An 11,129-nucleotide genomic window follows, 5' to 3' on the forward strand; every position below is an offset into this window, starting at 1 on the left:
TACTGTTTTCAAAACTCAGAAATGTCTTTACACTTAGAGCCTTGCTCTATATATACAATCCCATGGTTCGCAGACCATGGGTAAGCCGACACAACTTTACATTAAATTACATTATTTTAGGGTTGACAACCCTATGACTCATCCTAGACTCTCACACTTGGCGCCCTCATTTCGCGTTGTCTTTACATCATGTTGACCAACACTCGGGCTTTAAGCCCCAAAAACATGCTATGGGGGGATCCGCTACCCAGCAATGTTGAAAATAGCAAGAAGAAATGATAAAAATAGAATCCAGAATATTCCAATTTTAATTTGTCCTTGAATTAAAATTGTGAATTAAATTCGAATTTAGTCTCACTAGCTTCTTGGGAATAATTAATTAATTCATTATGGATTAATTAGTTGGAGAAATTCAAGTTAGAAGCCTTTCTAAAGTCGTGCAAGAGTTATCCCTTAAAATAAGGAGATTATCCCTTAATTAAGGAGATAAGATTGAGTTATATTTGAGTTGTAATTAGTTAGCTCAGTTTAGTGAGTTAAGTCCAGTTAAATTAGTTCCAAACTGTTTGAGGAACTAATTGTGAGTTATCAGTTAGTTGATGCATGCATGCACTCAACTAGTGTACTCTAGATAACTGAAGATTCTCTCATCAGAAACTCATGCATGTCTATTCTGAGAAAGACCCAGTTGAGCTAAATGTCAAGGACAGTGTACTATTAATTGCATGTTTTCTCCTATAAAGGAAACTCATGCATGCAGTCAACGTAAGGTTCCTTGAGGATTGCGTAATTCTGATAGGGTGTGAGATCAGTCTGAGAGATGAGTGTTCCACTTGGTAACAGGAGGATCACCCAGGAGAAACTGCGCAAGGAAAAAAGAGCTTGGAGGGTAGAGAGGAAGGCTTGTGAGAAGCTTTGATTGCCTGTGAGAATCCAGGAGGATTGTACTGAGAGCTGGCTAGCTGTGAGAGTTAAGGCTTTGTATAATTCTGATGTATTTCCACCTTGTCTGATAATACATATAGTGGGGTTTTTAGCTAAGGCTTTCCCCTGAGTATTTTCTGTATTTCATGTGCATTGATTCTTCTTCTTCTGGTTATATGTTTTTAGCTCAAATCTTGCTCAATCTTTAAGCTTTCGCAAATTTATAGTAGAAGTAGATTATAGTATTTTGCTTTGGTATATTGCATTATCGAGTTAATCTATAGTCAGATTTTCTACATAGATCTCAGAGGTAGATTTGTAGAGAATTTGCAGAATTTCTACATGGTATCAGAGCTAGCTAATCTATAGAGAATTTTCTACATGGTATCAGAGCTAGCTGATCTATAGAGAAATTTCTACACTCCAATGAAAGAATCAAAGCCTCTTGAAACACATCACTTGTCACATTCGCTTCATGATTGTTCTCTTGTTGTCCATTTCCTTCTTTTTTCGTTTCAAGATTCACGGTCTTTCTTCAAGCGTCCTTGCTTCCAATATTTCCAGCACACTATCCCTGATCTTTATTTGGATTTTTCTTTTCTAGACTTACTGTGATTTACTGGGCTACTTCCTCTTTCCATTTTTCTTCCCCTAGTCTCTGCAGTCAAAGAATTACCTTATGTATCACTGGAGATTTTATGTCGCATTTCCTCGCTAAACATGGCACCAACAATTGGTTAAAATGCAACAAGAAAATCCTAATTTAAATTTGTCCTTGACTTAAATTGGAAATAAAATTGTAATCCCAATCACATGACAACTTGTATTAGTTAACTAAGTTAATTTGACTTAGTTTCCTTAGTTAATTCGAGTTGAGGGTCTAACTTGAGTCGTGTAAAGTGTCCCCTACATTGTAGGAGCCCTAGCTGAGTTTATTTTGAAATATAGTTACCGATCAAACGGGAACTTTACCTCAAAATGGGTACTCGAGCCCAAAAATCCCAGAAAAACATGAAAAAACAACCCAAAAATAAAAAGTGTTGATTTTGCATCACCATTTTTTTTAGAGTAAATTTTCAATATTTTTTAAAAATAGCAGTAAAAAACAATAAAGGCCATTTTGTTTGGTGGAAAAACACCTTGAAATCGAAAATTGTTGATTTCAAAATAACGTCCTTTTTTTCAAGGTACATTTTCAACATTTTTTAATAATGATGTTAAAAATAAAATATCATGACTCTAAAAAACTTTAAATTCCAATGATTTTCAAGCATGATATTAAAGATAAAATATCACGCCTTTGAAAATCCTTAAAATTCCAATGATTTTTAAGCATGACATTAAATTTAAATATCACTTCTTTGAAAAACCTTAAAATTCCAACAATTTTCAAGCACGGTGCTAAGAAAAAATACTTATAATTGTTTTCAACCATAGCATTAAAGATAAAATATCGCGACTTAGAAAAACATTAAAATCTTTACAATTTTTCAACCATGGAATTAAAACCGAAGGTTGTGACTATAAAACAACCTTACGTTTTCAAAATATTTCAAGCATGACATTATGGAAAAATTTTATGACTAAAAAAGCGTAAAAATTGAACACTTGAATGAAAGAGTTACTATACTAAGAGTATTTCTTTTTAAATGCTAAACGTATAGCGATTTTAAAGTCTTAGCCTAAGACAACTTGATACATTGCAAAAAAAAAAAAAAAAACCAACTATCAAATTGACATGCAGTGTAGATGAGCTCAACCCAATGTAATGAAAACTTAAAGACCAACCATGAAATTAATATATTGTGGGTTATATTCGATTCATTATAATGAAAAAATTAAAATCAACTATCAAATTTCACATAATGGGATTGGGTTGCTAGACAAGCATCGACACAGGCCCTAAAAAAAAAAAATTATATATATATATATATATATAAGAAAACAAAAATTCAAATATTGAAAAAAATAAAAATAAGAAATAACAAGTAATAAAACATAAGAAAACATGAAAAAAAGAAATCAAATATAAAAAATATATCGAAATGACATATAAAAAAACTATAAAATGTAAAAAAAAAAATAAGGATACCATATAAAAAAAAGAGTAAAATAAAATAAAAACCAAATAAAAAGGTAAAAATTAAAAATAAGAAAAAAAAAGTTACAAAAATAAAATACAACATTAAAAAAAAAGTTAAAGAAAAAAATATTCCTCGGCCACCTGGAAGCCCAACCAGCCAAGGGTGGCAAGGGGATGATTCATGATAAAATATAAATCAAATATCAAAAAATATATTAAAAAAATTTAAAAAACTACAAAGTAAAAAGTAAAAAAAAAAATCAAAATTAACTTGTAAAAATGAAAAACTTAAATATATAGAACAAAAAAACAAAAAAAAATCAAAAAACACAAAAAAAAAATTAAAAAATTAAAAAATTAAAAAAAAAAAAAAAAAAAATTAAGTTAAAAATAAAAATAAAAAATAAAAAGCAAAATTAACTTGTAAAAAAAAAAAAAATTGAATAAAAAATTAACGAAAAAAAACAAAGGATAAAAAAATATAGAAAAAATTAAGATTTTCAAAAAAGATATATATAATTTAAATAAAAACAAATTAAACAAAAAAACAAAATCTAAAACCATTTTTTAAAGGAGTTGTATTTAGTGTGACTTTTTGGACTTTCCGATGCCAGAATCTGGTGGAAACATTTGAGGTGAAATGTTAATTTGTGTTATTAAACTAGTCTTTTGACTTTATATATGGATTCAACACCCTGGAAAACCCCTAGGGCACTTCGATTGCACAGGATTACCCATCAACCTTGTGATTTCAATAAATTCCTACCAGATTTTAGAAAAATTAGACCAGAAAAACCCACCATAAAAGCTTCCAAAAAGTCACACTAAAGACAACTTTTTTTAATTTAAAAAAAAAATAAAATTAATTAAATTAAATTAAATATACATACCTCATTAGAAAAAAAAATTAAAATAATTACAAAAAAATTTAGAATAAAAAAAAAGTTATGGAAAAAAAATCAATTAAAATAAAAAATTAAGAAATATTTTAATTAAATAATTCAAATAAACAAAATTAAAAATAAAAATTTAACGATTATTTTTTCTAAATTAAAATTATAAAAATAAGAAAATTACATAAAATTATATATATATATATATAAACAAAACCATTAAATAAAAATTTAAAAATACATATATTTCAATTTAAAAATATATATAAATTTAAATTAAAAAAAAATGAAAACAATTAAAAAATATAAATTAAAATACTCAAATTAAAAAATATATATATTATAAATTTTAAATTATAAACGAAATAAATTAAAAGTAATATATATATATATATATATATATATATATATATATATATATATATATATATATATACATATACATATATATATTATTTTCCCTATGGAAAAAGTCGTAATTTTTTTTTTATCGTTAAAACTATGCTACTTCTATTATTTACAAGAGAAAACAGTTACATTCAGGAATACATGTCGCCAGGGGCCAAGGCTGGTCCTCTGGATTGATAGTGCTCACAGAAAACTTCACTTTCAGGGGTCTTCTTATAGCTACTGAACGCCCATGCAGGGGCAGCACCCTTTTGACTAGATACCCACGCAAGGGCGTCATAACTGAGACTAGTAACCCACGCAGGGGCTGTAATCTTTGGAGACGCAGAAAAAGCAAAATTATGGATCCCGCGCAGGGGCCAAGGAGAGAAAGAGAGGTTCTTCAGCAGTATTCTTCGCGCGGGCGTAGTCGAGCATAGAGTAACAGAATTATGTGGCCAAACAGTGACATTTACAGCATAATTGAGCACTTGTATCAAGAGTAACAGTTCACAAAAAAAACCTGAGAGTTGTCTGAGGGCAGAAGCATGGTAGAGCCGGCTCCTATTCAACCGAATCCTCTTCCTCCGAGTCCTCTTCATAAATCCAGTACTCGCCTTCCGGTGGAGGTCCCCAATCAACCTTGGCTTTGCCTGAAGCTGGTGCTGGCTGAGACGAAGGTTGCACAGCATTCGGTTCAGGTTGTGCCTCTGCCCTTTCCCCAGCAACTCTGGAACATTCAGCATGATGAATTTGGGCGCTGGGTAATCCTCCCACCTCCTTTTTCGGTTCCTCCAGGAATAGGACCGAAACATGAGCATTAATGTTGGAATGACATTGGGCACAACTGACAGTGAAGACCGCTGTTCCGAACGCAGGTAGCGGAGCAGAGCTTGAGTCCGGAGACCTGGTGTCCATGAATTGAGACGGCCGAATGGGGTGTGCATGTGCCGACTGGTGGCATAAACAACAACAGCAACATGTTGGCGGATTAGCAGCCAGGGGAGGTGAGGAACCTTCCCTTCCAGTGCCTCGACGGCTAATGAGCCTCTGTCTTGGCGCCATTCCTTCCTTGAAGACCGATGAGCGTGACAGAGCCATGGAGAGGGATATGAGGGGTGTGAATCCGCCCTTATCCTCCCTTGCTACCCTGTATCCACCTCCAATTGCCAAGGAGAGCTCGTGAGCCAGCGCTTGAAGGCCTGACGGACTGAAGCCTGAATCCACAAATCGAGCCTGAACCATTGCAAAACATTCCCAATTCTTGGCATACTTAAGCTGCTCTGGTTTGCCTCGTTTTTGGAGTGCCATAACTCCCATCTGAAACCATTAATGTCGCACAGAATCGGCAATGAATTGCCGTCCTTCCTCCCTTCAGCTCTCACGCTTGCCATCCAGGGCGGCGGAGAGCAGTTAATGCATCTTCTGAACTTGAGACCACCCATGCTAAATAGCTGGCGAGCCATCCATATGCGGCGTGGCACCCGCATCCGGGTGGGCATTGTCATTTTGGATCAGCTTGTCCAGCTCCTGAGCCTGAACATTGTCTGTGATCATGCTTGGGGCTCCTGTTAGGAGAGTATGATCATAATCTGCTCCTAAGTTGGCGAGAAGGTCGGCCACCTTGTTACCATCTCTTTTTATATGAGTGAAAGAAATTGCCCTGTTGCTGCGAAGGGCATGTTCAATGGCTTCTAGACGGGCCGCTAGTCTCCAACTATTCGAGATCCTTTTCGCTTGGGAGCCATTCTGCAATCTCTTTGCCATGTTTATAAGAATCTGGGAATCCCCTTCCACAATTAAGGGTTGCAAGTTGGGGTCCCACCCCAAGGACCCCAAGAAGATTTGCATGGGCTTACCTTCATGATTCCTTAGGATGCCTCCAAAGCCTGCTTTTCCGGGGTTACCTTTGGAGGCTCCGTCAAAGTTGAGCTTGTAAGAGTACCTAGGAGGGGGGCTCCAGGTATTTTTGATAGAATCGCTGCTTGTGGAGGAGCTATTCCTGTGCTGGGATTGAGGAATGTTCAATTGCCAGTTGCTCATAATACTTATTTCACTGTCAAGAGAAGGAAAATCCTCCTCTGTCCATGAGTGGAGAAGCAACGTCTCATTCAGGTTTCCACATAAATTGTTCCATATCTCCTCGATCCTTGAGCTCTGATTTTTGAATATCCGCCTATTCCTCTCTTTCCAAATACTCCAGGTGATGAAGCCAGGGAGAAGGTTCCATAAACAGTTGAGTAGTGGACTTTTATACGGGTTCGGTGGCCAGTGCCTTAGGGAATCCGTAATGTCGACTTTTGTTCTACATCTTTTTTGACATCTGAATCCCGCTTTTTCCCATAGCTGATTTGCTAGAGGACATGAGTCCAGAAGGTGTTGCAGCGTTTCTTCATTTTGGCGACAATTGAGGCATAGTGATGGTCCATGGAAATTCCTTCTCCTTAACTTATCCCAGGTGAGGATTTTTTTGTGACCAACAAGCCACAGGAAATAGGAGATCTTGGGCCAAGAGCTAAGCCCCCATATTTTACTCCATATAGGATCAGAGTGGATGTTATTGTGACAAAGAATTTTGTAGGCTTCTGAAGTGGAGAATTCACCTTTTGGTCGGTATCCCCATCTCAAGATGTCGGTTCCTTCATCATAGCGGATTCTTCTTTTATCCAACTCCTTCTCCAAAATCCCTGTGTCCTGCAAGTTTGCGGTGATGGCCCATTGATTTCCTTGTTTCCAATTCCTGAATCCATGTTCCCCCCCTTGCTCCCAATAGTAATGGATCTTTTCTTGCTGCTGTTCTTGCCTGATATGATCCAGTGGTAATTGGAGGGCATGGGTGAGCTTTGGCATTTGATTCCATGCATCTGTCCAAAGTCTTGCTGTTTGACCATTCCGGACCTCCCAAAAGCTGTGTTGCTGTATTAAGTGGTAGTGTTGTTTGGCTGCGTTCCAGATGAGCGAGCCTTTTTCCATGGGGATGAATCGAATGAGCTCCTCCTGGGGTCTATTGTTGGCATATTTCGCTGTCCAGATTTTTGCCCAAGGCTTCTCCGGATTAGAGATCCATTGCCACCAAATCTTGGCACTCATGATGGCATTGCTATGCTCGGGGTCCCTCAGCCCAATTCCTCCATGCTCCTTTGGTTGGCAAACAGTTGGCCATTTGACCAATGACCATTTCCGATTAGTTGCCGACCCTCCCCAAAGAAAGCTGCGTTGAAGCTGCCTGATTCTCTTTAGGACCCACTTTGGTGCTGCAAGGATTGAGAATAGGTAAAGCGGCATAGCCTGAAGGACTGATTTAATGAGCACAACTCTGCTGGCTAGGTTGAGAGATCTGAGAGTCCAAAGATTGAGACGGGATTCCATCTTCTCTATGAGAGTGCGCCAGGCGGAATGCTTAATAGCTGAGGCTGTGAGAGGGGCGCCAAGGTATTTAGAGGGAAGGGAGGCAGCAGGGATTCCGAGGATGCGGGTGACTGCAGATTTGACGGGTGGAGGAGTATGAAAAAAGAATAACTGCGATTTGGCATAATTTATATCCGTGCCTGAGGCATTAGCAAAGTCATTGAGCAAGGATTTGAGGCAAGTGGCTTCCTGGGCTGAAGGGTAACCAAAAAGCATGGTATCATCAACAAATTGCTGATGGGAAGAGGCAGGGGAGTTGTGAACTGAAAGACCCTTGAGCCGTTGAGATTGAAGAGCTTGCTTGATGTGACGCCCTAGCCCTTCTGCCATAAGAACGAATAGGAATGGAGACAGGGGGTCCCCCTGCCTGATTCCTCTTGAAGGTTTGAAGGGCTTTGAAGGGATGCCATTCACCAAGACTGAGAACTGGGTGGAGTTTATTAGGCTCATGACCCATCGGATCCACATGTTACTGAAACCAAAAGCTTTTAACATTTGCTGTATGAAGGTCCAGCTAAGTTTATCAAAAGCTTTTGAAAGATCGAGTTTAAGAAGCATACCTGCCTGCTTTGAATGTTTGAGAGAGTGAATGATTTCATGCGTGAGGAGAATGCCGTCCATGATCTGTCTGCCCTCCACATAGCCTGATTGTTCCTGTGATATGAGCAGCGGTAGCAAGGGCTTCAACCGGTTAGCCACTACTTTAGAGACAACCTTGTATATCACATTACAGAGTGCAATCGGCCTGTATTTGTCAGGCGTTATAGCATCCTCCTCCTTAGGGATTAGGGCTATAAAAGTTGTGTTGAGGGAAGGCAGCATCCAGTGGAGGGCTCTCGATTCTTCCACCAATTCCCACACTTCTTGTTTAATCAGCTCCCAAAAGGTATGAAAGAATGTGGAGGTAAATCCGTCTGGCCCAGGAGCTTTTCCTTCTTTGAGCTGGAACATCGCTTCGTCCACCTCCTGAGGTAGAATTGGGCGGAGAAGAAGCTCGTTGTGCTCTTCCTTGATGATTCTGGGCACGTTGTTAGTAATTTTTTCAATTGCCAGCGTTCTGTCTCCCATCGGCTCTTGAAGGATCTGGTTGAAGTGATTGCGTAATGCCTCCTCTATTTCCTCATGCTTTTCTATCTTCTCTCCCCCTTGCTTCTGGATAAATGGGATGTTATTGTGCATTCTCCTCTGAATGGTTGTTCTGTGGAAGAATTTGGTGTTGCGCTCTCCTTCCTTCAGCCATCTAATTCTGGACTTTTGTTTCCAATACACTTCCTCCTGTTTCTGCCTTTCCTGAAGCTGATTGTGTATGCGCCTTTCCTGTTCCAGGGTCCCTTCCGTGTGCCCCTCTGTGATGACTTTCTGATGGAGATCCGATAATTCTTGATTAAGATTTTGCTGAGCTTTGAAGATGTCCCCAAAGGTTTCTCTATTCCAACGCTTTAGGTGGTCTTTGAGGTACCTGAGCTTCTGTTGGAATTGGTACATCTTGGACCCTTCTGGAGGACTGAAGGAGGTCCATGTGGCTTTTATGAAGTCTTTGAACTCAGGGTGCGTAAGCCAGAATCCTTCAAAGCGGAAGGGTCTTCGCGTTTGATCACCAGGTCGCTGCCATTGAAGTGCAATCGGCCAATGGTCCGAGCCGGTATGCTGAAGTATAGCAGCTGTAAAGTCTCCTCCCAGGTGGATCGCATTATCTGAGATAAGGATGCGATCTAGTTTAGATGCGATTTGGTGTTTTCCTGCCCTGCGGTTGTTCCATGTAAACGTCCCATTGCAGAAGGGTATGTCTATGAGGGATGCGCTTTGAATGAAGTTCTTGAAGTGGGTTGTCTCTTGCTCCAGCCTGTTTCTTCCCCCTTTCTTCTCTTCAAGCTTGGTGATCATGTTAAAGTCCCCCCCGATTATCCAGAGTGGGTGTCTTCTGTCCTTGTTCAGTGCCTCGATGGTGTTGAGAAGTGCTGTTTTACTTCCTGCGTCCTATGGGAAGTATACATTTGACGGATTGCCATGTACATTCGTGTCTAGAATATGAAAGGTTGCCTGTATCAGGTGGTGGGAGGCATGGAAGTCTGAGAGGTCTATTGCTTGAGTATTCCATGCAATAGCTAATCCTCCAGACGCTCCAGATGCATCGACTGCAACTGAGCGGCAGCCTGGCCAGGCCTTCGTGAGTATGCTACCTAAGGTGGTGCTGTTGCATTTGGTTTCCTGTAGGAAACATATTTGAGGCTTCTCCTTTTTAATCATGTTCTTCAACATTCTAAGTTTCCCTGGGCTATTTAGCCCTCTTAAATTCCATGAGACCAGCTTCATGATTCACTATTTGCAGTGGGTTTATAGTACTTTGTCAATTTCGCGTACCTGCCTGAGTCCAACAGGAGCTTTCCAATCTCGATGGTTCTCTGAAGATCCGTTTTCCTTCCTCGCTTTTTGGTTTCCTTTGGGGGTTGACTTCCATCCCACTGGCTTCCAGGCTGAATCCCTAGCTGTTGTTGTTGATAAGCTCTTGAAATAACTTCCTCCAGCCTGTCAAGTTGGGATTCAGATATGCGGTCGTATGCCTTGGTTTTGCATGCTAGTTCCAGTTCTAGAATGTCCAAGCCATGCAGATTTACGCTCTCAGGTTCTTCTTCCATAGGTTTCACTTGACTGCCCTCTACCTCATTTAGCGCTGAGCTCGAGGGAGGATCTTGCTTTCCATCCATATCCATTTCCTTGTCTGTCTCTGCCTGTTCCTTAGTATCTCCGGGAGGGAAGTCATGGGTAATCGCCGGGGAATGGTGCTTGGGGGAGGAGATTGGGGGAGGAGGGGGAGCAGAGGAAGATGGCTGGGAGGGGTGGGAATTAGAGATCAGGGGGGGATCATCGGAGGATTGAGCTAGGACTTCGAAGCTGTTCTTAGAGGCTTGGCCGCCAGTGCCATTTCGCTGAGGCTTGTGCCCATTAGATGGTTTCTTATGCGCGCGCTTTCGGCTAGGAGCTTTTGTGAAGCCGTCTTGAGCGGATGAGTCCATGGGGTCTTGAGGCGCGGCTTTGACATTCAGGGGACAATCACGAAATAGGTGTCCAAGAGCGTGGCATCTTCTGCAACGGAAGGGCACATGCTCATAGTCCAAGGGTTGGATCCATTCTTCATCCCAGTAGGAGAGATTCACCGATTCTGGTAATGCTTCATTCAACCTTATGAAAACGCATATGCGGGCATATGAAATGAATCTGCGCATCTTGGTCTCTTCTGCTGTCCTGATGTATTCCCCTATTCCATTCCCAATCTTCCTGAGAGTGTCCTCGTCCCAGTATTCGTCTGGAAGTCCATACATTCGGATCCAAACGGGGGCCCAGGTGAGGTCTTCCTTGTCCGGGTTGAATCTTGGTATCCAGTCTCTCATGTACAGTCCCGCTGCGTTGAAGAAGTGAGGCCCTGTTCCCAGCAC

The 11,129-nt window shown here is 40.0% G+C and overlaps 1 protein-coding gene across 1 annotated transcript; it reads right to left on the reverse strand.

The window, feature by feature from the left end:
• Window positions 1-5,733: 5,733 nt before the first annotated feature.
• On the reverse strand, window positions 5,734-9,579 carry LOC149162640 (uncharacterized). The gene is made up of 2 exons (XM_089435249.1): window positions 8,256-9,579; window positions 5,734-8,018 (listed from the first exon to the last, which is right to left on the reverse strand). Exons 1-2 carry the CDS (start codon window positions 9,577-9,579, stop codon window positions 5,734-5,736), a joined length of 3,609 nt encoding a protein of 1,202 aa, XP_089291375.1.
• Between the last annotated feature and the right edge of the window lie 1,550 nt (window positions 9,580-11,129).

This window comes from Pinus tabuliformis, chromosome 5_2 (assembly GCF_031772625.1).
Source record: "Pinus tabuliformis cultivar Carrire ecotype Pingquan chromosome 5_2, CPIR1, whole genome shotgun sequence".
Classification (NCBI taxonomy): Eukaryota; Viridiplantae; Streptophyta; class Pinopsida; order Pinales; family Pinaceae; genus Pinus; species Pinus tabuliformis.

Excerpts from the sequence above, each read along its gene's own strand:
- LOC149162640 (XM_089435249.1), bottom strand. The coding sequence starts at position 9,579 with ATGATCACCAAGCTTGAAGAGAAGAAAGGGGGAAGAAACAGGCTGGAG. Across the intron at positions 8,019-8,255 it reads CAAACATTCAAAGCAGGCAG|AAGGGCTAGGGCGTCACATC; the intron begins GTATGCTTCTTA and ends TTCTTATGGCAG.